Raw genomic sequence first — 25056 nt, 5'->3', positions numbered from 1 at the left:
GAACAAGAGAAGTCCATTTTCCATGCAGCCATTTTCACCTCCCTCTGTCTCAACCTCATCAAGAAAGACACAGAGCGGACGCTAAGCGTGACCAGGGCGCAGGAGCGGGTCTCACAGCCCTGCGGGTGCCCCCCAGGAAGGGAAGGCGCATCGAAGGGGGCGGATGGGGTAGCCGGTGCCCCCGCCTGCCCTCCCTTCCCCAAATCAGAGCTCCTTTCTCCATTCACTGCCCTAAACAGCAGCAGTGTCCCTTCTAAATAAATTGTTTAAAAAAAAGAAAAAGAAAAAAAATCATCTATTTAGTAAGAGTTCGGATCATACAAAGATTCAAGTAGCATCCACTGAACTAGAAAAATCAATTCATGTACAACAGCTTAGAAAATTAAAAAAAAAAAAAAGACGTGACATTTCCGACGTTTCAGTGCACTGGGTTATGCTTCATTGTAACGCTGCCAACTCGCAGCCACGCAAGGACCAGCAGTATCCGCGGGGTGGCCAGGTCTGAGCCGAGCTTCCCTGATTCGCCACCTGGCTCTGACCAACTCCAGCTTTCCACCACATCCCTTTTCGCTCTCAGGCACATCCGAGGCGTCCCACCACCCACACACCCTTCAATTGCTGCTCTCCTAGTAATGCCGCTAATGAACTACTCATCTAAACGCAACCACTTGCCCCCCGCCTGCGCGAGGGACCGCTAGAGATCCTGGAGCCGCAGGATGAGGTCGTCCTTGTTCTTCAGCAGGAACTTCTCGCAGGCTACGAAGGTGGCGTAGAAGTTGGAGGACAGGCCCACAATGTTGGTCGTCACATAGTTGAGGTACCCCGGCGTGGCCTGGTTGTAGTAGGCCACCTGCAACCCACAGAATACATATGTTAAGGATGTGTGCGGAGGTTGAAACCTCTTCCGCTGTGTGTGTGCAGCAGGGTAGGGGCTGGCCCTCCTTCTGATGGGCTGCAGAGGGACAGCCAGGCCAGGAGAAATGCCGTCTGCCCTCATCTAGTGGCCATAAACTCCTCAATAGATGGGGACAGGCAGGGCTCAGCTCTTGGTCATGTCACAACTCAGGATTGGAGCTGTGCACCAGCCCAAGAGGACACCCCGGCCCTGAGAGGACACCCCTTTCCACGTGTGGCTCTGCGGCGTCTCACCTTGCTCATCTCCTCCGACTCCGACCAGATGCAGAAGCCCGAGCAGAGCGTCTCACCCCGCGTGAAGCCAGGGCTGGGCAGGTGGGTGGGCAGTGTCACCGACCGGAAAGCCACCACGTAGGGGTCCCTGTAGGAGAAAAAGGAGGACAAGAGCTCAGTGAGCAGGGCACAGCCCAGCCGATGGGGCGGCGGAGGCCAGGACCCCACGGGGGACACGACGCGCTCCAATTTACCCTTTGTCGCAGGGTTTCCGCCGGGACGCCAGGATGACGAAGTCTTGCGGCTTGTTCTCGTGGCTCAGTGTCTGGCTCACCACGTGGTAGATCACGTCATCATCGTCCACTTGCTGGACCAGCTCAGCACTCCTGGGAGGTGGGAGGGCAACGGTTACACGAGGCAAAGCAAGCACAGTCCAGGGGTACGGACACAGCGGCAGGCTGTGGGCCAGGTGCTGGCGATGGGGCTGAAGGCTTTGCCCTCACACTTCGTTTTACGGCCAAGCCAACTGCATGGGCAGGACACTGCACCTCCTGGGCCTTTTCTGCTTATGAGTTTGGTTGGTTGGAGATCAGAGAGAATTTCTGAGCCTTTCCAATGAAGAGAAGGGTTCAGCAGCCCCCACAGAGTGGTGTTTTCCCCAGAAGAGGAGGTTAATCTTATTTATGGCTTCACTTTTGGCTAATGGCTCGCACCGGGGCGGGAAACGTTGGCTCCAAGGTGAACAGGCTTGTTCCCTGGAAGGGACAGACTGCTCCAGCACGGGTGGCCCAGAAGAAGGTATTTCTTCCTTTGCTGAGTCATAAGCACCTGAGCTAGGCTAAGGGGCCTTATCTGTCACCACATGGGCAGAGCATGGGGCACTTCACATGTCCTGCAAAGTGAGGGCGGCCACAGCTCGGGCAGCACCACCCAAGATGTTCTCGGGCAGAAAAGCGGTGGGCAGAAAAGGACTGGTGGCTCTCCTCCAGCGGGCCGGGGAGCCACCAGCACCACGCTCCAGGCACTCACGCATAGTGGCTGTCCCACTCGTGCCGCCGCTGCAGGTCGGACAGGAGGGAGAAGGCCTGGGCTGCGGGGATGCAGACTGTCATCTCGATGCGAAAGGAGAGGAACTTGTCCTCCTCCAGCGTGTACATCCTCACCTGTGAAGGCACACAGCAAGCAGTGCGACGGGTGCATGCAGGTGCCTGCGGGAAGCCACCACGGCACGCGCGGGAATCCTTACTCGGGGCACAGCGCGTTCAGTACCTTTTCCTTTTCTCTGGCCAGGACCCAGTTTGCTTTCGCGACCAGAGTCTTCAGCGCGGAAACATTGTTGTAGCTCAGATAAACCTGCAGCAGGGACACGAGAAGGGCATCAGGGGTTGTTTGGACCTTTACCCACCAACTCTTCCCCTGCTTGACGTGGGCAGCAGCACAGGCATCTACTCCGTGCAGCAGCTCATTCGGGCGCACGCCGTTTAGCACAGGATGGCTCTATGCCGGGTTTCCAGATCAGCCCGGAGCCAGGAGAGGCAGCAAAGCAGCTGAAACACTTCCCACACCCTGTGCAGAAACGCCAGCAACACGGTACCTTGTTGCTTTGGTCCCAGGGCACGGACAACGGCACTTCGGTCTGTCTGCAGGAGACGATGTATTTCCTATGGAAAGGGAACTGTTTTCCTTATGGCAGGATGGGAATCAGCCACGGCAGTCCCAGGACCCCAGCGCCCAGCAGCTCGCAGGGAACCGGCCCCTTCCTGGCTCCCATCTCCTCCCTCCGCCCCCGCTCACCTGTCCAGCCGAATCTTTTTCCTAGCACTGGCTTCTCTGTACCTCCTCTCTCCATCCTGATAAATGGGGAAAGCACATCAGGTTAATAGAAAACAAACAAACAAAAACCCTTCAGGGAGAGGACAAAGTCTTCAACAAGGAACGAGTGGCTGGAAGGCGCTGCGCCACCACGCTTGTCCACTGCCGTGTTGGATACGGAGGGAAGCCACGGTTAGCGATTAACTGTGAACTATGTCGACATCTGGGAGGAAGTCCACGGGTGCCGGCTTCCGCAGATTTGGAAAAACCCCACACTGCGATTGGCATTGAAACATAAATCACATCCCCTAGCACATCCACAACTCCCCTCACTGAGGGGAAAAAAATCCCTTAAATTATAGAAAAGAGGAGCCCAAAATTGCAAGCAATATTCTGTTAAGCCTCACACAGCCAATACATTTCCATCCCTACATGGGCAAGTGTTTTATTTTATTATTAGTTATACAGAGCAATCAATTTAATCCACTGGCTATTGAGCAATTTGATTTCCATCATAATAAAGCGGCATTTGTTCTGCAGTGAATCGGAGAAGACAATAAAATTAGATCCTTTTGGGGCTACGATTCAGCTGCACGCTGCTCCCCAGGGGTCCCGTAGCACCGCAACAGGGAAAAATCCAGATGTGACCGGGGGTCTTTTCAGCCCTTCCTATCCTCACCTCCGGCTCGGGCACGACCATGGGCAGGGTGCGGGGTCGGCCCTCCTCGTCCAGCACCACGAAGGTCATGAAGGCGCTGTTGATGTGTCGGCGGCTCGTGGACATCTCCTGCCCATATGCCTCAGCGCAGACCCCGACCTCCATGCTGGGGGATGGCAGAGCAGACAGGGTAGATGCAAGCGCTGCAAAGTTTCCAAAAAATACTTTTTTCCCTCTTTTTCTCACCTGTTTTTGAAGGCGTTGTTGACGATGGCCTTCAGCACCAGGCGGTCGCCGACCTGGGAGGGTCCACGGAAGTGGAACATCTCGATGGCGGTCAGCGTGGGATGAGCATGGCACAGCCGGCTGCCGGGACAGGTGGCACGTCAGCCCTCGCGCCCGGGGCTGAACGCTACCTCGCCAACCCCACCATGGCACCGAGGGCCACTGCCCCCGCCCCTACCTGGCAGCGATGGTGGCGACGTTCTCCATCCAGGCCATGATCTGCCCCCCGAACGTGTTGCCCTGGTGGTTGGCATGCGGTGGCAGCACCAGCTCCACACTCTCCACCCGAGTCTTCTCCGCGGGCACCGCCATGCTGCCGTCCCGTGTCTCCAGCTCTGCCACGGCAGGAGAACCCTGCTCAGCACATGGGCCCCCCCGTGCCAACCTCTCCCAGCCTCATCCCAGCCAGGACGAGACTGCAGGCCCCTGGGGCTAGTCTGGGGCCTGACCCCCAAATCCCGCTCCGTTCAGCGCCCGGGACGCAGTACCGGTTTCGCGAGGGCTGCGGGTGAGGAGGTCCTTGAGGGTGTCCTTGTGGGCCAGGCGCATGCGGCGGCGCTCTGCAGCGATGCTGTGCTCTATCTTCTCCTCCTCCGTCTGAGGGGTCAGTGGCTTCAGCTTGACCTGAACACAAAGGACAGATGGCAAACCAAGTCACGGCCAGGCTTCCGGGGCCCCCGTCAGCCCCACGGCTGGAGACGGCTGTGGTGGAGCGCTTGCTCCTACTCCTCGATAGCCCTTGTGAGCTCTTGTTTTTTGGGTCAGTCCCCTCCAAAGGGGAAGATGCACCACCTGCCCCAAGCTACATGGACCAGAGCTAGTCCTAGGGCTGGATCATACCATAGCCGTTTACAGAGGGACCAGAGGCAAATGGTTCCTCAAGGTGATGCAGATCACCTGGAAGGTGACCCAGGGACACTTCTCCCGAGCCACACCACCAGCTCCTGCGGTGCAGTAAGAGCAGACACACAGTGAGACACATCCCCACCGTGCCCTGCGCTCACCTTGGCATTGGCGTGACCCTGCGCCACGAAGGTGGCGTACGCCTTGCACATGCTCCACTGCTGCCCGCTGCAGAGGTCCTCGTGGCTGACCTGGATGCCCACCTGGCCAGGGACACAACGCCACTGAGCCGCGAGGAGGCCACGGGAAGGGCTTCCTGCGCCGCAGGCCTCTCTGCCAAGCACCGGGAGCTTCCTACAAGCACCCCCAGGGCTTACTGATCCCAAATATTTGACCGAGGCAAGCCATATATCCCAAGTCAGGCCAAGCAGGAGGGGATTACCATGCTAGGTGGAAGCTTGAGGAGCATTTTGGTCTTTACATGGCCACAGGGAACAGAAAGGCTGTGGAGCTGCAGTGACGCAAATACAGCAAGGGTGTACGCGGGTGGCATGGGAAGCCGAGAAGGGTTGCAGCATACAAACCTCCATGCTGGAGTTAAACGCTCGGTTTACTTTGGCTTTGATGTTAACCACTTGCCCAACGCTGGAAAAAACAAAGAAAAAAAAGCATTAGGGGGTTATCAGCGGGCAATATCCCATATTTCTAAAACATTTAATCAAGGAGCCTCTCCTCCAGGGAGATGCCGCTGCATTGAGGCTCCCTGCCCACCAAAAACGGCTGCAGCTTGACCCAGGGGGCTGCGCCTGGGTGAGGTTTCCTCCGTGAGTAACCGCACGTGGAAAGGGCACGTGGGGCAAAGGGTGCCCGGAAAGCCATGGCATACCAGGCTGGGTGCATCCCCCCGCGGCCCGTCCCATGCAGCGGGCACACTCCCAACAGCTCTGCCGGCCTCCTCCAGCCTCAGGCACCAGCCCCCAAGGGGGCAGCAGCGCCAAGCAGGGGACAGGGCAGGTTTCCCCCAGGCAGGAGCCGAATCCCTGCTCCCTTCGCTGGTGAGAGACACCGGCCCCAAACAGCCCCCTTTGCAGGTAGTAGCAGGAGGAGCCTCCCTGGAGCCTCATGCATCATCACTGCTCAAGTTCCTCTTCCGCCTCCAAGGCCATGCTCTCCCTCCTCCTGGCCTTCAGTAGGCTTCAGAGTAAACACACAAGCAACTTTAGCTCTGCGGCCTGACCTACTCCAAATGGTACTGATCAAATTAATAAACGCAGCTGATAGAAAACACTCTTTACCAGCTGCGCTCTTAAATCAAGGATGTCCCTCATCCTCTAAAAGAGACCAATGCTATGACATTAAATTGAAAAATAAAGCCTATTACCGCCACAGCAAGTCTGCACCGCAGAGGGCTCGAAAATGGAGATCGGGAAGAGCCTGTGCGGATGCGTATCGTACCTTAACCTTCCCGTTACCCCAAGCACGACGTGCAGTTTCAACCAACTAACGCTGAAAAAAACCCGAAAGCCTTGCAGAGTCCCGCGGGGCTCTGCCCGGTGCCCGGGCAGCTCGCTGCAGGCGTTAGCGGGGTTACGGGAGCGGCCGCCCGGGGCCCCCCGGTCACGGCAGCGGGGTTAGTGCCGGCCGGCGGCGGCGGTTAGGCGGCTCCGCGGCTGCGGCTCAAACCTCCGTACCAGACACTGCTCTCCCCGTGCGGCCGCCCAGGAGCGTTTTTACACGTCGGGCTGGTGCAGAAAGAAAAGCGAGAGACGGGCAGAGCGGTTAGCGAGCGAGGACGAGGTCGGCGGGGCCGGGGCGAGGGCCGCCCCCACCGGCGGCCGCGCGGCGGGGTGCAAGCGAGGCCGCGAGCCGGCGGCGCCCGCCCGAGCCCAGAGCCGCCGGTGCCGGCGGAGGCAGGCGGCGAGAGCGTTTGCGTTGCAGCAGCGGGTTTCGCTGCGCAGGCGGGTCTTGCTGCCGGCTTGCTGCTCCCGAGCTGCCTCGGCGAGCCGCCGGCCTCCACAGCCGGCTCCCGGGGCTAAAGAACAGGGTTATGGATCCAGGGAGAGCTGATGTGGGTGCCGCGTCCGGGACTTCGCTTGCAGCCTCAAGTCAGAGGGGGGAAGGCGGAGCGCAGCCCTTCCTCGCCGCTGGTAGGAACCGCTCGGCCGCCGAAACCCCAACGTTGGGTGCGGCGGGCGCGTGGCACCCGACCCCGCGCAGCGAGGTGGCGGTCGGCCCGCCGAGGGCTGCCCGGAGCCGGCACAGCGGGCGACCGTCTTCGGACCCGCGGAGCCACCTGGGAACGCGTGGCCTGGGAAGACCCCGCCGCCGCCGCCACCGCCGCCGCGCGGGCCCCAGCGCCCTGAGAGGCGCCGCTCACCTGATGGTGTGCTCAAAATAGATGTCGTCCATCGACGCGGTGACGCAGGGGCAGCCGGCGTGTCTCTCGGCTGCAAAGGGCAAACGAACGGCAGGGGTTACTCATCATCCCCCCGCCGCCCACCCCGGACCCGCTGTCGGCAGCCTTACGCCAGGCGGCGGAGGCGGCCCGCGCTTGCCGGCGGGCTTGCTTCGCTCAAACACGAGGGGATGCGGCCGGGTTGGAGAGGGCCCCGTGGCCGGGCGCCGCAAAGGAAGCGAAAGCGGCAGGGCAGCGAGGGCTCAGCGAACGGCCGCCCTCCCCACGGCCGGCAGCGCGGGCGCCCGCTCACCCGAGAGGCAGGCGGCCGCGTCGATCCACTGGAGCAGCTGGCCGACGCCGAGCTGGCCGCGGTGGTTGGTGTGGCAGGGCAGCACCAGCTGGCTCATCCGCACCTCGGTGCCGCCGCCGCCGCCGGCCGGCGCCTCGCTCGCCATGCTCGCCGCGCTCTCCGGCCGCTCGCCGCCGTCCTCGGCCGCCGAGCCGGAGCCCTGCGGGAGACAGCGGGGACCCGGTGAGGAGGCAGCTGCAAAGGGCCGCCGCGAGCCCGGGACGCGTCGCCAGCGCCTGCCGCGTCTCGCATCGAACCCGCTGCCCGCGGCTCCTTGCCCGTCCCGCCTGAGCCACGTTCCCCAGCCCGGCACAGCCCAGGCGCCCTTCCCAAAATAAAAAAGGGTTTTCAGGGTCGGCAAAGCTACTAAAAACGACGACGACGACAACAACATCGAAGCAAAGCACAGGCGCGGGTAAAAATGTGCACTCTCATTGACTTACTCCCGGGTTCGGCCCTGGGGGGGGGTATCAGCACCTGGCGCTGGGTCCGCAGGGCTGAGACCAGAGCAGCTCGGCTCACGGGAAACCCAGCGCCGGTCCGACCCCCGGAAAGGGAGCACTGCTGCCGGCGGGGGGGCGCGTAGCAGAAGGGCCGGCCCCGGGCCGGCGGCCGTCATTCCCCCGGGGTCAGGCCCGCGGCGGCCGGCGGAAAGACTCCCAGCTATGCCGGCGGCGGGGCCGGTCACGAGGCGGCCGAGGAGCGCGTCCTTGGCGGCACGAGGCCGCTCACCCGCCGCCCGATGTCCCTGCGGCCAAGCCCGGCCGTGCCCAAGCCCGGCAGCGCCCCCGCTGCTGGCTGCGGCGCCCTCCGCTCGCGGCCGGGTCACCTTGTCCCTGGCGGGCTGCCGGCAGCCACCTCCCTCGCCCGCTTTTCGCCTTTCGCACGCGGCAGCGGCAGCCGCCATCCCTCGCCGGGACGCGTGCCGCCGCCGGAGGGGCGCTGGCTCCCGCCGGCCCGCCGAGGGAGGGGAGCGCCCCTGGCAAACGCGCCCGGAGATATTGGGGCCGTCGGGTATTTTTAGAGACGATCCGGTTATCGAAACGAAGCAAGCCAGCGCCTGCCCTCATTAAAAAGGAAAAAAAACAAAACAAAAAAAAACCCCCACCTTCCACCTCGCTCAGCCGTCAAATTTTTAAAGCTGGTGACTGATGCAGCCCTCAGGTCACCATGGCAACGAGACACATCGACACATCGCCTAGGTGACGATGCTCCTACTCCGTCACCCCTCCAGTGACCCAGTTCGACACAGGCGCACGCGCCCCCCCCCCCCAAAAAAAAATTAAAAAGTTTACATTAGCCAAAAAAAAAAAAAAACCACCCTACCTCCAAGCGGGATATTTCCCTTGCCCGCTGCCCCGCTCGCCCCCTCCGAGCCCGAACCCCCCCCCCCGGCCCCGACGAACGGCGTCGGCCTCCCGGCGGCCTGGCGCTGGCGGCAGCCGCTCGGGCAGCCGGCCAGGCCGCGCCGGCCCCGGTCCATCTCCCCCCACCCCGGCCACCACCGGCGCCCGCCCCGCTCACCCCGGCCGGCGGAGAGGCGGCGCGGGCGGGCGGCCCCCAGGGGCAACGGGTGGCCGGGTGGCTGGGCGCAGCGCACGGCCGGCCCCGGGCCGGCCGCCAGCCCGTTGCCTCCACTTCCGTAAGGGCAGTCGTCCCTGCGCTCCCTTAAGGAGGCCCTTTCGCAATCCTGCCCTCGGCCGCCCGCTCCGGGCTCTCCCAGCTCGCGGCCGGTGCCGCTTAGCCACCCGGCCGCCCGTCACCCCGCTCTGGTCTCGGCCACCGCCTCGTCCAGCCGCCTGGCCGCTGCCGGGGCGGCTCGCGGCGGGGAAGAGGGCGACGCAGAGGGTTTCTTCCCAGGGAGGATCCTCCAGCTCCCGCAGGGATGCGGCCGCCTCGGCGGCACATCCGGATAAAGGGCTTAAATCCCGGCTGACTTCCCCCCAGCTCGGGGGGCGCCTCCGGCCGGGCCCCGGCGCTCCCCCCGCACCTTGCCGAAAGCCTCCCCTCCCTTCGGGTTGCCCCCCGGGAGTCGGAGGACCCCGGTTTGTCGGCCGGCCAAGCCTCCGCGGCTGCTGGGGGGCCACCTCTTAGAGGGAGCGTTGCGGGGAAGGGGGCAAACAGCACCAAACTGCCAGAAATTAGGGAAGGAAAAGCAAATTTCTCTGTGCCACCTCTTTAGCCCTACGGCCTGCTAGGTGGGGGGAGACGTTGCTCTGTTCATATGTTATTCGGGCGCTTTTGTAGGCGACGCTGGGCAATCAAAGCGCGCGGTTTGGGTCAAAGCTTCTTCAGGCGAAGACGCGGGGCCGCCGCCGGGGAGCCAGCGGGAGAGAAGGCCTCGCCGCGGCCGTCAGCCACCCGGCTTCCTGCGGGGAGGGAGCAGCCGCCGGCCGCGCGCCCCGAGCGTCCCTCGGGCCTCCCCCTTCGGAGGCGGACGGCGCCCGCCGGCCCGTTTCAGTAACGGACTTTAACCTTGCATCGGGGCAAAAACACGCGGGTTTTTGTCACCTTTCGGGGAGCAGGTAGGGGAGGGAGTCCGTTTTTCTGCCCTCCTAACGCAGCCCCTGTAAGGCAGCGGGGTTGGCTCGCCGCCGCCGAGAGGCGATGAAACCGGTTCCCACCGTTTCGAAGGAGGAACGTTGCCCTTGAAACGCGTTCTCGTCTCTCCCCGGGCGGCAGGTCAGAGTCGTTTTTGGACGAACGCTGTTTCCAGCGGCTGGCGGGAGCCAAGGTGCCCCGTAACGCCGAGGGAAGGCAGCCGCCCCGGGGCGCCCAGCTTCTTGCCTCCCGTCCGTCGCCGTCCGCCTGTCTTTTACAGTTCTCCATCGCCGTCCGCCTGTCTTTTACAGTTCTCGGGCGCGTGGCCTCGGGACGGCTGAAATCTGTGGGGGAGGCGCGTGCGGGGCGGGCCAGGGGGGACGCGGGGCGGCGGCGGGGGAGCAGAGGGGACGATGGGTGGCCGGAGGATCCCGGACCCCCAGCGGCGGCGGCAGAGTTTCCCCGTGGGTTTCCCCGGCAGCGCTTTGAGTTTAAAGGCAGGGGAAAGTGTAAATAAAAAAGAAAAAGAAAAAGACGAGCTACTGAGAAGGAAAGAACTGGGAAAGGCTGGGCCGAATTACTGCCACGCTGCCCTTTAAGCTATTACACACGCTGATAAGTTCGCGAACACCCAGCCTGCACAAGATAGCAGGAAGGCTAATTTTTCTTTAGCTGCAGGCAAAAAAAATTCAATTACAAGGTAACCTATTTTTCAACCCCTCCATCGGAATTTACTTAATTTACTAAATCCAGCTCGCCCGCCCGCCCGCCCCCCCAGCGACGGAGCGAAGCCGTTTCCCCTCAGACTAAGCCGAGTTCTGGGCTGCTGCGGGTTTGTTGTTTTTTGGTTTTTCCCGTTTTAATTCAGACGTTGAAGGCGAGGGACACGGCGGCCGGCACCTGGACGGGTGGGCGGCGCGGCAGCTCTGGGCGTGCGAGAGGCCGCGCAGACGGCGGCCTCGAGGCGGGCGCGCGCGGGGAGGAGGAGGAGGAGGAGGAGGAAGGTCGTGTCGGCTGTCCAGGCCTCGCCATGCCGCGGGGGCTGCCGGCTCCCCGCGCCTCGGGGAGGGAAGCGGCGCGCGAGGGGACGGGACGGGACGGAGGGCGGCTGCGTCCGGCGGAGCAGCACCCGGTGCCCACAGCGGCGGCCTGGCGCGGACCCGGCCGGGGGGAAGCGGGCGCAGGGCCGGGTGGGGGCAGCCGTGGGGCTGGGGCAGCGCTGCCCCTTATGGGCCCCCCCCAACCCCACACCTGCCCTGTGGGGCCTGAGCCACTGTGGGGCCTGAACCCCCTGCTGTGGGGCCTGAACCTGCAGTGGGGCCTGAACCTGCTGTGAGGCCTGAACCCCCCGCTGTGGGGCCTGAACCCCCTGCTGTGGGGCCTGAACCTGCAGTGGGGCCTGAACCTGCTGTGAGGCCTGAACCCCCTGCTGTGGGGCCTCAACCACCCGCTGTGGGGCCTGAACCCCCTGCTGTGGGGCCTGAGCCACTGTGGGGCCTGAACCCCCTGCTGTGGGGCCTGAACCCCCCACTGTGGGGCCTGAGCCACTGTGGGGCCTGAACCCCCTGTTGTGGGGCCTGAACCCCCTGCTGTGGGGCCTGAACCCCCCGCTGTGGGGCCTGAACCCCCTGCTGTGGGGCCTGAACCTGCTGTGAGGCCTGAACCCCCTGCTGTGGGGCCTCAACCCCCCGCTGTGGGGCCTGAACCCCCCACTGTGGGGCCTGAGCCACTGTGGGGCCTGAACCCCCTGTTGTGGGGCCTGAACCTGCTGTGGGGCCTGAACCCCCTGCTGTGGGGCCTGAACCTGCTGTGGGGCCTGAACCTGCTGTGAGGCCTGAACCCCCCACTGTGGGGCCTGAACCCCTTGCTGTGGGGCCTGAACCTGCTGTGGGGCCTGAACCCCCCGCTGTGGGGCCTGAACCCCCTGCTGTGGGGCCTGAACCTGCTGTGGGGCCTGAACCCCCCGCTGTGGGGCCTGACTGCACTGTGGGGCTGAACTGCCTGCTGTGCAGCTGGACTCTGCAGTGGGGCCTGAACCACCTGCTGTGGGGCTGGACCCTGCAGTGGGGCCTGACTGCACTGTGGGGCCTGATCCTGCCCTGTGGGGCCTGAACCGTCCGCTGTGGGGCCTGAACCTGCAGTGGGGCCTGAACCTGCTGCTGTGGGGCCTGAACCCCCCGCTGTGGGGCCTGAACCCCCTGCTGTGGGGCCTGAACCTGCTGTGAGGCCTGAACCCCCTGCTGTGGGGCCTCAACCCCCCGCTGTGGGGCCTGAACCCCCCACTGTGGGGCCTGAGCCACTGTGGGGCCTGAACCCCCTGTTGTGGGGCCTGAACCTGCTGTGGGGCCTGAACCCCCTGTTGTGGGGCCTGAACCTGCTGTGGGGCCTGAACCCCCTGCTGTGGGGCCTGAACCTGCTGTGAGGCCTGAACCCCCCACTGTGGGGCCTGAACCCCTTGCTGTGGGGCCTGAACCTGCTGTGGGGCCTGAACCCCCCGCTGTGGGGCCTGAACCCCCTGCTGTGGGGCCTGAACCTGCTGCGGGGCCTGAACCCCCCGCTGTGGGGCCTGACTGCACTGTGGGGCTGAACTGCCTGCTGTGCAGCTGGACTCTGCAGTGGGGCCTGAACCACCTGCTGTGGGGCTGGACCCTGCAGTGGGGCCTGACTGCGCTATGGGGCCTGATCCTGCCCTGTGGGGCCTGAACCGTCCGCTGTGGGGCCTGAACCTGCAGTGGGGCCTGAACCTGCTGCTGTGGGGCCTGAACCGCTCGCTGTGGGGCCTGAACCTGCAGTGGGGCCTGAACCTGCTGCTGTGGGGCCTGAACCGCCCGCTGTGGGGCCTGAGCCTGCCCTGTGGGGCCTGACTGTGCTGTGGGGCCTGAGCCCCCTGCTGTGGGGCTGGACCCTGCAGTGGGGCCTGACTGCGCTGTGGGGCCTGAACCGCCCGCTGTGGGGCCGCGCCGGCCGCCCGGCAGCGCCGCCGCGCGCCGCCAGGGGGCGCCGTTGCTCCGAGCGGCTCCCGCGTTCGGCGCGCGCAGCGCCCCCCCTCCACCCCCCGCGGCCCCGGCCGCAGCGCCGAGCCCCGGGCGCGGGGGCGCGGCCTTCCGGCTCCCGCAGCCGCGCGGGGCGGGGGGGAGGGGGGGGAGGGGGGCGGCCGCGCTGCCCCGCCCCGCCCCGCGCGGGGCTCCGCCAATCAGCGCGCGGCAGGCGGCGGTTTCAAGCGGCCCCTTCTCTCTCCCCCCCCCCCCCCGAGGCGCTGAGGGCTCGGCCCGGCCGCGCTGCCGCCGCCTCCTCCCGCCTCGCCGTCGGGCTCCCGGCTGGGCAGGCCCCGCCGATAGGCGGCTACACCTTTTTTTTTTAATAAATAATAATGTTTTTTTTATTATTATTATTTTTTTAACTGGGGCTCGCAACCTTGGGGCGTGGGCGTCAGTGTGGTGTGAGGTGAAAACGGCAGAAACCCGGGGGGAAAGGGGGGAAAATGGTGGGGCGAGGGGCGAGGCGTCGCCGGCCGCTCGGCCGGTTGGGTGTGCGCCGCGCAGAAGGGTCTTTTTTTTCCCCCCCTTTCGCTCGCTTTGGCACTACAGCTGATGTAGTGTAACACTGTATTTTTTATGGTCTGGAGACCCCCAACGCCTTGATAAATAATGTGGTTTTATGAATTACGCAATTTAATTAATTACGTGTGCGCGGCAGTGACAGGCAGGCTGCTACTTTCTTGCTGTGTCCGTGCAAACTCTATAAAAAGCCTTCAAACGCTACAGCTCGTTCGTCTCCTAATTTTTTGTTGCCAGCGCGAGGCGCTCCGAGGGCCGCGCGCTCTCCCGCGCGTTGGGGAAGGACGTTCCCGGCTGCAGCGAGGACGGCGAAGCAGCGAGAGGCTTCGTCGCCTGGTGCCCACGCCGACGTCGGCCAAACCGCCCGCGCGGCTGCTGGGGTAAACAGGAAGCCAGAGCAGCGAACGAACGCACCCGGCGGGGGGATGCTGAGCCAGGCCTGGCCGTTCCCGCTTCGTTAGCCAAGCGCAGGCACCCTGGGGAAGGGGCCGTTGGCCCCCCGGGCCGGCAGCGTCTCCAGGCCCGGCTCCGGGCCGTCGGCGATCGAGTGGGTTTCGGCGCCTCCAGATGCTGTCTGGAACGGTTCCTTGCAGCGAGTTCATTGAAATGCAATCCATGCAGAGTGTTCTCCACTGCCACTGATGTGTGGAAATCTCACAGAACCAAGAATGTGTTTTCTTCCTGGTAGCTGGTTGGGGGTGGGAGGGGATGCTTATTAGGAGTAATGGAAATTTTAGATGCCCGATGATAGATCCTAGGTAACAACGCAAAATGGATCCCCTCTCTACAACGCCAGCAGCGAAAGCACCGCTATAAATTTTGCGGTCTACGAATACTGCAAAGCAAAGAAGTTATTTTCCAGGGGCTGGGGCGAGATCAGGACAGCCAAGCAGTGCTTTGCACGAGGGAAACCGTTTGCTGTTCAAGCGTGCCCGTGGCACCCTCAGGAGAGGAAGTTTGGGAGCTGCTGGAGAAATGGGAAGCATTTGAGGTCCAAGGGCACCGTGAAGAGAACCCTCTCCCTCCTCTGCACCAGCTTCCTTGGCATCGCCAGGGCCTAAGGTTTAAGAGATTGTCCCCAAAGCCCCCATGCGCCGCACAACGCTTCATAATGCTGCCCATTCCGGGCAAGATTATCCACCCAGACATCCGTCCCACTGTGTGTTTTGATTTCCACAAGTGCAGTTTAATTACCTTTGTTCACCCTTCCAGCAAAGGGGGAAGCTGGTGGTGAACCAGAACTGAGTGCGAGAGGAAGCAATCAGCAAAAAGTGATTTGAGGACGCGGTGTCCAGTATGAAATCAAGTCTGCAGATGAAAGAAGCTGCAAAGTTTTGGTACAAAATGGGAAAGCGTGGGGAAAAGGTTTCAAGCGGTCATTACGCTGTGGGGGTTGGCGTGGTGAAGCAGCAGCTTTCGGGAGGGGAATAAAAGAGTTGTGACAATCTGGGGAGAAAAAAAACCTTTAAAAATATCAGTAGTGTGGTCAAAAGTAACTAGAGCTTGTAGCAAAGCAAGATCCTCCTACAGGAAACTTGCCAGCAGCAGTAGCAGGTGTTTGGCAGGAGGAAGATCCCCAAGAAGAGGTGAGTGATTCAGCATGCCTTACAGAAATGAAGGCTACATGATTTTCTGTCTCGTTCACCTGGCTGTAAAGTCAGCAGTACAGATTCGCAGCAGCAACATGCAGCCCCACAGGCACCTGGCTACGACTGAGGACTGTGTCACTTCAGGAGCTTTCCAGGATTTGTTGGCACCCGGGTGGCTTTTCTTCCCCGCGGGCCCCTTCTCTGACAGGCAGCTCGGACCCCCAAGGGCTGCCCCATGGCTGCTGAGCCGTCTCGTGACGCTGCCCCACACCTCCCTCGTGGGATCCCCACACCTCGCTCCCAGAGCTGGCTCTTCTAGAGCTCCTTCTGACAGTGCTAAGCCTAAGAGATGACCGTAAGGCACAACGCATATCTGGTCCAGAGTGAAACTTAACATTAGCTGTTAAATAGACCCAAACATACCTGTAAGAGCAAAGCAAAATTAAAGATTTTTTTTCAATTGTTGTTCCAGCAGAGCATACCTGTCACTCACAAACAGACTGATCCCCGAGGATTGGCACGTGGGCCAGTTGCTCCCTCTCAGCTGGGTCCTGCAGAAGAGCAGAGCCTTCCGGTGCCCTGCGGCTGCTCAGCATCTCCGCGTTCAGGAGCAAGGAGGGACATGCTGGAAGGAGGGTGAGAAAAGGGAAGCCTTGGTCAAGAGGGTCATGAAAAGCCCAGTAACTACCCAAACTCTGGAGCACTTTGATATCGTAACTTATTCATAACCTGCCCTAACATCAGAGCCAGCCCTGCTTTGGCTAAGAGGTCCCTTCTAGCTGAAACGGCTCGTTCCCCGTGGCGGCCTGGTAGCTATTTCCAGGGCGTTCCCCTGGGGCGCTTCCCATCTGAGATGGCTCCGGCGGAGAGCTCTTCCCGGGGCGCGTTGGGAGCTCGGGCAGGGACAGTGGCGGTGCAGGTACTGCCTTCCCTGACCAAGGCTGCCCAGGCCCCCCCTGCAAGGAGGCAGCCCCCCCGGGTGCGCAGGCTCCAGCGGGCGTTCGTCAGCCGGGGGACGCCCCAGCGCCCGCACCACGAGCTTTCTTGCCCTTGCCGCAGCCCATGAAGAGCCCAGGCTCAGGGGAGCAGCGCGACCCCTCGGTGATGCTACGTGGCCACCAACTCCAGCGGCAAGCGCTAAAGGGCTGGTTTCTGCTCACGCCTAACAGGGCGTCCAGGGCTGGGGCGGGGGGGGTCTGGCATCGCCAAGGGATATCACTAGTCCGAGCTACAGGCAATAAAATGCCTTGAATGATGCAGCAAAACAGACTGGAATCGCATGTCGAAATAAATCATCCATGGAAGCAGTGCACAGAGGAGGTGGTTTACTGCTATCTCTGCCTGCCTTTCAGATAAACCCTCGTTTTCCTCATGCCTCCCTGCATCTAGCAAACCTTCAGAAATCTCAGCAGGATGGTGAGAGACAAGAGGAGGATACGGTCGTTCCTTCGGCCCTAGCGGCAGCTCCCCAGCGTCCCCAGGAACCCGATGCGGTCCTTGAAGGGTGCCCCAAGGCCCCCGCTCTCCTGGGAGCTCGTTCTCCTGTCTCCTCCCATCTCCCTTGGTTTCACCTTGTAGCATTTAATGCACAGAACTGCCAGGAGTGATAAAATGGCTGTCCCCCAAAATTTATGGAGTTTATCTGTGAATAACTCTTGGAGGTGAAGTGGCCGTTGAGCTGGGGAGGAGGAGCTGTTTGTTTAGATAGAAACTCCCCCTAGCAGCACTGTAGTGCAGGCAGGAGCACGGCCCCGGTGGCTTTTGCGGCGCGGCCGGGTGCCCCGCACGCAGGCACGCGCATCCCAACGGGAGCACCGCCGGGCTGGTGACCCGCTTCCCGTATGCTGCATGACGCTGCCTCTCTACCTGGAGCCTCGTTTCACATCCACAGCACGTTTCTTAGGAGCGAAGTCATGAGGACGCTTTTGCACATCCCGGTCGCTCCTGCAGAGCGTGTTTAGCACTATGGCTACTACTGCTTTATCGGAGGACGGTGCTTCTCTGTACACGTGCGTCTGGGATTTCCGGTGCGGTTACACCTTGCTCTTTAGTCGCCATCCCCCTGCTCCGTTTCCACGAGGATCTTCTTCTCTCCTTCCCCCCGAAAGGAAGATTTTGTTGATCGCCTAGAGAGCAGCATCCAGGTGAACCACAGATTAAGCTGAGCTCTCGGTAAGCCTCCCCCCGCTCCTCCTTCCACGCTCTGCTGCAGTAACATCCATCATAAGTTTCTGAGACTCTTCTAATTTTGGAGGCCTTTAGCAAATCAGACTCCGCTGCAGCCAAACAGGACTGCCAATGTTTCCTTCCAAAGCTGGTTTCACTCTGAAGGACTCTTCTCCATGGTTTGCTCTGAATAGCGTGGTGCAAGGCTGTTACACCCAGCTTGTGTCCAGGGGAGTCCTTGTTGCTGCAAGGATTGGGTGATTCGTCGAGGGCAGTAAGACAGGCCAGCTCCGGGTGCAATCCCCACAGGAGCGGAGCCGCGCAGCAGGGAAAGCAGCCACGCTGTCTCCTGCCCTGTCTCCTCCATCTGCCGCGGCTGTGCCGCAGAGCAATGCGCCGGCAAGCCCCAGGTCACGCTAGGAGAAGGGATGTGTGCTTAGGCTGAAGACCAGGATGACATAATTTCCAAGCATCCTCGCACCGCTGCCACGCGCACCGGGGGCTCGCTGAGCGTGGGACGCAGGGCTCTCCTCCGAGGCAGGCGGGTGCTGGGGACCGGCCCTCGGAGCAGTCCCCGCGACGTGGGCTGCCGCTGTTCGCTCCGGTTACCCGTTACGCTGCTTCCCCTGCTGCCTTGCCTTCCCTCTTCCCCAGTCTTCTGGATATTTCATCTCCATAAATCATAAGCACTTCAGGGCAGGGACTGTCTGCAGCTCGGCACCGTACGGGAGCCAGCACAAGGGGCCCCATTCTTCATCGAGCCCCAGGCGTTACAGTAAAATATGGGTAGTAATTGGCACCGATGTTAGGGGGGAAGGCAGGAGGGGGTTACTGCCAAAAGGCGTATTTTTACAGCAAGACGTGGATAAATGTAGGCAAGTTATTTCATAAAAAGATCACAGCCAAAACAAGGCAGGAAACCAAGTGTTTTAGTATTTCACTGAAGTATTACACTTCCATCTGTGCTAAGCTGGTGGCTTGCTGACGATGGAGGGGATGCAGGGACGCCCCGCGCAGCACGCTGTGCCCCAGCCGGCCATCCCTCTTGGGCGGACTGGGGAGCCCCAAGACATGCTCCCAAGGGCCCTGTGTGCCCATGGCTTTGTGAAGCTAACACCCACCTCAGTGTCCCCGGGCCCTCTTCGCCGTCGCCCTTTGCTGCCAAAACCCCTCGGGCAGAATCGGCTTTTGAAATGAGCAGTGAGGTCCCAGTTTCCAAAAACACCCAACGCTTGGAGCAGCTGCAAAAATGGCTTTTTCTAGCCAAAATACAGGCGGGAATCCCACATGCAAGGCATTAACTTCCACTACCGTGGGAAACGGTGTCCCCGGGGTGCGCCAAAGGGCAGGCCATGCTTGGGGCTGGGCTGCCGCTGCTTTGCGTCCTGCTTGCCCAGCCTAGCAGGGAGGGACGGCCGGTCCCTCCTGTGCGTGCCTACGCCGGCTGCCTGCCGGCGCTGGGGTGTGCAGGCATGGCCGTGACCCTTCCTGGCCTGCCACCGGCGATTGAGAGATGTCTCCAGGCTCTCTGCATTGCCCTGGCCTGCTTCCCTGCTACAAAACCCTTGGACCCATGCCCCAGGGGCTGCAGACAGCCATCATGATGTCAGCCAGTCAAGCAGTGGCCAGACATTGCAGTGGTTTCTACTCCCAGGCTTCAGAATCCACCTTATCAGCTGGGAAGCTGGCAGCAGAAAGAGCTTCACCCAAGAAATGAAGTCTTCTAAAAGCTGGACCGCCACCTGCTGTAGGAGGCAGTTTGCTGCATTGGAGGTTTCATAGCCCAAAGGCTGGCTGACTCCTCCAGCGCCTTGAACCAGCCTAGCTCGACCCAGATACCTTGACAGCCCATGGAGAGACCATCAGGGAAACATCCAGGCTTCCCTCCCCTCCCTCCCAAGCTCTCCTGGCACACTCGCAAGTCAATATGTTGTCCCTGACTCGCAAGTCAACGTGCTGTCCCTAATGTTGACTATAAAGACCCTGTTCCAGAGCTAATCTCTGCTCAACCCCAGCATGTTCCCCACCGTTCCCAGTTCAGGCCAGAAAAGCCCCTGACTCCCCACCAGAGGTGCAGGCAGGGATGGTCCCATGGCCTCCTCATTCCGGAGGGCTCAGGAGATGCTGCTCAGAGGACACCTTGCCGTAGGACACAGGAAGACGGGGCTGGGAACGGGCCATGCAGAGATGTTCCCCAGTGTGACGTTAGTGCCGGTGTCAGAGCCAGCCAGCGGCAGGGGATTTCCCCGTCTCTCTGCCCTACGCTCTCGGCACCAAGCCCACCCTTGCTCGGGGACCGTGCAGGAGCCGTTTCTCGCAGGCTGTTGGCAGCGCCTTTCGGTGCACCACTAAATCCATATTTCCCTCCCTTCCCACGCCGGCCTCTCCCTTTCTGTTGTCAGGGAATCTTTAATGCAGCAGATCTGGCTGGATTTAGCCTGTAATTGTTATAATAGCTCTTCGGAGAAGAAAAGGACAGACAAGTCTGTGGAAAAACCAGAGCCGCCGAGGTCAGAGCGCTGGTAGGTGTTAGCGCTTTGAAAAACCCAATTGCTTCTTCAGTTCACCAGATTCAGGAAAATGAAGCTGAAGTGTGAAAAATGAAAGTGAAAAGATAGGAACCAACCCACGGCTATTTATTCTAAAAATACTGACCTAAATACTTAAGCACATATATAAGAGTAGTTGTCTTTTCTTATTTCCTTTACGAAAATCTCTTGTTTTGGCTATTATTTTGCTTAGAAGCCAAAGGACGAGGCCTCTCAAAGACACCGAGAACGTCTCCTCACCTGGCACTCGTAAAGAGTTTTTTAACAGACATTGCTCTATGCCCCAAACTCCTCTGAAAGGCTGCAAAACAGCACAGCCTTAAAATTCATTCATTAATATAACCGGTCCGTGTGGTTAGCAGCATATGACTCTGAGTGAGTCGCTCAGGCGGTGGCTTTGCTGCTTCTCGCGGGGACGGGCGTAACGTGGGGACAAGGCTTACGGCGCAGCGATGCCAGCAAGGTCCCCGGAGCAGCGCAAAGCCCCTGAGCCGCCCTGAACGGTTTCGGGATTCATCCCCGACGGCGGGGCGCTGACGTCCCCCGGGTGGTCACGCCGCCGTGGGCAGGAGCCCCGGGGCGTCTCGCAGAGCCGGCTCGGCCCCGTCGGACTCACCTGGGCTCCCACCGGGCTCTGGGAACGCGCGGAGCGGGGCAGACCAGCTCGGATGCGGAGGGTGGGAAGGAACCAGCCTAAAGCAAGCGCCCGTGTCGGCCGGGGTGCCCGGGCACGCGGCTCGCCGGAGCCGGGCGCTCGGTGAGGGGTTCGTTCAGCGCGGGAACGCTCCGCGGCCGGCCACCCCGCAGCCTCGTCTGCAGCACGATGGCCATGACTGCAGGCTCCGGGAGGCGGTGGCAGAGCGGGTCTATTGTTCACACCTGGTCTGTTGTTCTAGAAAAGGCAGGTGACAGCTTTAGCAGCAGCGCATCCTTCATCCTCTGCAGGGACCACATCAGGCGAAGCGGCCGCTGCCGGCGGGTCCCCTCGGCATCCCCCAGCCCCGAGCCGGGCTGCCAGCCCCCGCGCGGCATTCGTGCCCCCCTCCAGTGCCGGCTCCCCGCCGAGCCCGCGTGCATGCCCGGCCCTGGCCCCTGTGGTCTCACTTTGCTCTGGACTTTCCACTTTCTTGGCTGCAAATGTTCCAGGCTCGGTTTCTGTCTGAAGGTGACTTCTCTTTTTGCTCAGCCTTTCAGAGCAGCAGGGCCGGGGGGGTGTCGGGTGGAGGAGCACAGAGCAGGGGGAGGGGAGAGCCGGGCAAGGTCTTGCAAACAGCCCCACGGGAAGGGGAAACACAAAATAAAAGGAAGGTTAGATAGAAACCTCCCCCGCCAAGGAGCGAGCGCCCTGGCCGTAGCAGCCCGGCCGGCCTCGGAGAGGCGCGGGAGCCGCGACGCCGGCCCGCGCTGTGCCGCGGGCTCCCCGGGCACGTCTCCTTTTCTCGCGACTTGGCTTTCCCTTCTGCAGGCGGGGCGGCGATGCCCCGCAACGAACCGCCGGCCCGGGGGTCCCTGCGGCCAGCGCCTGTGCCGGCGCGGCGGGGACATCGCTGGGCTGCGAGAAGCGTCGCTGCCCCGGGGCGTCCCCCGACCCGCTTCCATAGAGCAGATTTAGGGACTTCCCACATCTCCAGGGGTGTCCGGGTCAGCTACCCGGCTCGGTGGGCGAGGAGGCTTGAAAACTCAGCACCTGAAGGAGGCAGGTAGGTCCCCAGCAGAGAGGGGGGACAGGGCCGCCGAGGGGGAGCCGGATCCAGCACGCGCGGTCCCCGGGAGCTGACGGCCCCGCTCTCCATGGGCACGTCCTTCACGCGAAAGCTTACAGGAGCGCATTGGGCGCAGAGGCAAAGCGGATGGAGCAGCGCGCAGGAGTGCTGGGTCAGCAAGTCGCGCCGGCGAGACGTGAGCGCTGAGCCCTGCGACGGAGAAGGAAAGACTACGCTTACAGCAGTAAAGGTGAAAGCACGCGGGGAGAAACACCCACCCCGCTCTGAAGGTCAGGGAAGGAGTCGCAACATTTTTGTCCAACCAAGTTGCGGTGAAAGCCGGGCGTTTCACAAGAAAACACGGGTTTCAGCTCGCTTTGTCGGTTTGAGTTTCAGTCCAGGAGCCTTTGCTCCCTGCTTAAGCAAAGGGTAAAATAAAAAGGCTTTTCTTTCGGGTTAGGAAAAGGGGCATTGACTCCAGCTCCCAGGAGCCAGGGAAGGCTGCCCGGGCAGCAGCCGCGCAGACCGCTCCGGCCGCACGCCACCAAACAAGCCCGATACTCGCAGCATCGTGCACCGAACAGGATCGATAACTCACAGCCAGGTCTCCTCCTGCTGCCCCTGGGGAAGGCACAGCGGCCCCACGGGGCCGGCTGGTTGAGCAGGGCAAGAGCGAGGCCTCCGAGCAATAAAGGCTGGTTTCGAAACCCTGCAAGAGGCTGCCGGAGTGAGTTTCCCAGAGGACAACGCCTCTAATCGGAGGTTTCTGCCCAGGAAGCCTCTCTGGGGCGGCCTCTGCCACGGGGAGAGCGGGCAGGCGAGCGGCGTCCGCCCTCACCCTGCGACGAGGGAAGAGCAGTAGACCGCGCTGACGGGGTCAGCCAGGGCCTGCTTCTGCCAAAGACCTGCCCTGCGCGATGCCACTCTTCCTGCAAGACGAGCTTCTTCCTTGGCCAAAGCAGCCAGGTCGGCTCCATCCAAGCCTCCTTGGGGATGGGGAGCCCCAAATACACAGCCAGCTCCGTGCCTGCTGCCGTCCTCCTCGTCTGCACGGCTTGGAGGAGCAGGGAAGAGACTCCGGGAACAGGGAAGCACCCGTTGCTGCTCCGAAACGCAGCGGTCACCCGCCATGCGGCGCTGAGAAACAGCCCAGGAAAGCAGAGCTTCAGCCTTGTCTCTCCTTAAGAAAAACTCCTTTCTGCCGAAGAAGCCCCAGAAGGGTCGGTGAGCCCGTCGCGCTGTTAACGTGATTTATCAGGCGGCGACACATGGAAGCGCCCAGCGATAAGTGACTCAGCCCACAGACGAACGGGGAGCGATACGACCCGAAGCTTCTGCCCCGGCAGAGCCAGGAGGCTGGAGGACGGGAGCTGCGAGGAGCAGGGGCCGGACGCCCCCCTCTCGTACCAACCCCGTCCCAGCCTGGGTGCAACTCGAGCGCCAGCAGCCGAGCTGGGCAGGGGCCCCCGGGGAAGGGAGCGGTTTAGGAAACCGTTTTTCTGTCAAATCCCAAATAGTCAGCGCATGCAATTGAGTTTCTGTCTGCTTTCTGACCCAGTTTCTAACCCCCGCCACCCCAGTAAGGTTGCGACCCTCAGTTTGAGGACCGCTGATGCTAGCGACCGATAGCGTAGCTCGTCGGCAATCGCTCTGGGATAATCGATAGTCGCTTCGCGCCGGCGACTCCCCGACATGCAACGCGCAAACCCAGCGCAGCATCCCGGCCCGCGGCGCCGGTGCCCCGCGCGGCCCCACGCAGCTGCAGCGCTCGCCGCCAGCTGCCGGCAGCCCCGCTCTCGATCGCGTGCGCCGCTGGCCGGGGGATTTCTGCCTTCGTGCATCCTCCCACGTGCAAACCACGCCTGGCAGATGCAGCCTGCAAGTCCGGGCCGTCGGAGGGGATGCCGGGAGCCAGGGGATGTTTAATTGCACGAGGTCCCTTGAAGGCAGAGGCAGGCCGGCGGGCAGACGTGACGCTTCGTCCGGGCCATGGGGCCGCGCGGGGCTGATGGTTTGGGTTTAATTAAGGCACCGCCGCCGGCTTGCAGCTTTCGGCCCTCCGCAAACGCGGCAGGAGCTGCCGTACGGCTGCCCCGCAGCGGGGGAAGCCCGGCCTGGCTCCCGGAGAGCCGCCCCTGCCCCTGCGCCCCGCGCGGGTGCGCGGCTCGGTCGGTCGCGGGGTCCAAGCCCCCACGCAGGGGGCTGCTGGGGACGGGCTGCCGCGCCCCACGCTCGCAGCTCATCTGTTTTGCAATAGCTTCCCCGTGATGTTCCCACGTAGGCAAGCCTAAGCTAGCACAGATAATGAAATGGGTTAAAGGAGACGGGAGGAGGGAGAGAAGAGGAGCCGGCAACCAGTAGTAAATCAGGGAAGGAACAGGGTTACTTTAAATTCAAGGACTCGGTGGCAGGACGAGTTTGGTTTATGCGGCGAGGCGCTGGGTTTAAAGGCTGAGAGACGCGGTTCGGAGAGCCAGAAACTTGTCTCGGCTCCGCTCCCGACCTGTCTGCGCCCGTGGGTCCCTCAGCCCCGTCCTGCTGCGTCCCTTGCCCGGGTCCGTCCCAGCTCACAGGGATTAACCGCGGGCAACGGGACCCGATCCCGGCGGGGGCTGCAGCAATAACCCCCGGTGCGGTGGGGAGCGGTGCCTCCGACGGGCCGGCGGGGCAGGACCCGGTCCCGGCTCCGCGGCGGCAGGAAGGCGCCGCCAGCCGTGAGCTTTCGTGGTGGACGCGGCCACCGCCAACCTGGACGGCGGAAACTCCCGAACCTTTGGCAGAGGTTTAGAGACGGTCCAAGCTCGCTAATTAAATCCCGCTCTGCTTAATCAGAGCCATCGAACGCCAGTCGGAAGAAATTAATCCCGTGTTTTAGTAGCTGCTGTTTGAAGCCACGTTTGGCGTCTCGTCCTGGGCGCTGGTCTCCTTCTGGGGAAGGAAGGAGGACATAGGCGGGGAAGAGCGAGGGCGCAGCAGATGGCAGCGGGGATGATTCAGGGGCTCGGGGAACGAGCTGCGGCTCGAGCGGCGCTCCTTGGGGGAAGAGACGCGCCAAGGAAGAGACCGCCAGCCAGGCAGGCAGCCCAAAAACAGGCGGTCCTGCGCCCCCCGCGCCAACAACGGCTCCGCGCGGCAGCTCCCGCTGCAACTAAAACGCGCGGGACGTTAACGCGCGATGCGGAGGGGCCGCAAGTCCCTCCCAAACCCGCCGCTCCTGCCGCGCACCCCTCGCCCCGGGGGATCCCGCAGCGCGCCGGTGCCTTAGCGCGGCCCCGCCGCCGTCCGATCTCGGGTCGACGTTCGTCCGAAAGCGCTGCCGGTTTTGCTCGGAGCGCCGCGGGCGGGAGAGGCGAAGCCGGGGCGGGAGGCAGCGGTACCCCTCGCGGTGCGGCGCGGCGCGGGGAGGTCCCGCTCCGGCCGCCCCGGGGCGTTCGGCGGCCCGGAAGCTCGTTTTCCTTGGCGGCCGGGAATCGCCCTC

At 62.4% G+C, this 25056-nt stretch overlaps 1 protein-coding gene and 1 long non-coding RNA gene across 3 annotated transcripts; both read right to left on the bottom strand.

Moving 5' to 3' along the window:
- Positions 1 to 278: 278 nt before the first annotated feature.
- Positions 279 to 10368, bottom strand: ACOT11 (acyl-CoA thioesterase 11). 2 transcript variants are annotated; one of them, XM_068953223.1, is made up of 16 exons: positions 10098 to 10368; positions 7435 to 7633; positions 7104 to 7173; positions 5311 to 5371; positions 4888 to 4989; positions 4372 to 4507; positions 4062 to 4218; positions 3845 to 3964; positions 3620 to 3764; positions 2923 to 2978; positions 2723 to 2789; positions 2398 to 2481; positions 2158 to 2291; positions 1383 to 1514; positions 1150 to 1276; positions 279 to 850 (listed from the first exon to the last, which is right to left on the bottom strand). In XM_068953223.1, exons 2-16 carry the CDS (start codon positions 7577 to 7579, stop codon positions 695 to 697), a joined length of 1692 nt encoding a protein of 563 aa, XP_068809324.1. In that variant the 5' UTR covers positions 7580 to 7633; positions 10098 to 10368; the 3' UTR covers positions 279 to 694. The 2 variants fall into 2 exon arrangements, with proteins under 2 accessions (XP_068809324.1, XP_068809325.1); XM_068953224.1 differs by lacking the exon at positions 4888 to 4989 and having other exon boundaries at positions 10098 to 10224.
- Positions 10369 to 13657: 3289 nt separating this feature from the next.
- Positions 13658 to 23136, bottom strand: LOC138068055 (uncharacterized). Its single transcript, XR_011142619.1, has 3 exons — positions 17027 to 23136; positions 15643 to 15785; positions 13658 to 14259 (listed from the first exon to the last, which is right to left on the bottom strand). It is a non-coding gene; the product is annotated as an uncharacterized lncRNA (long non-coding RNA).
- Between the last annotated feature and the right edge of the window lie 1920 nt (positions 23137 to 25056).

The sequence above is a fragment of the Struthio camelus genome, chromosome 8, assembly GCF_040807025.1.
Source record: "Struthio camelus isolate bStrCam1 chromosome 8, bStrCam1.hap1, whole genome shotgun sequence".
NCBI classification, from domain to species: Eukaryota; Metazoa; Chordata; class Aves; order Struthioniformes; family Struthionidae; genus Struthio; species Struthio camelus.
This window is presented reverse-complemented; position numbering and strand designations above follow the sequence as displayed.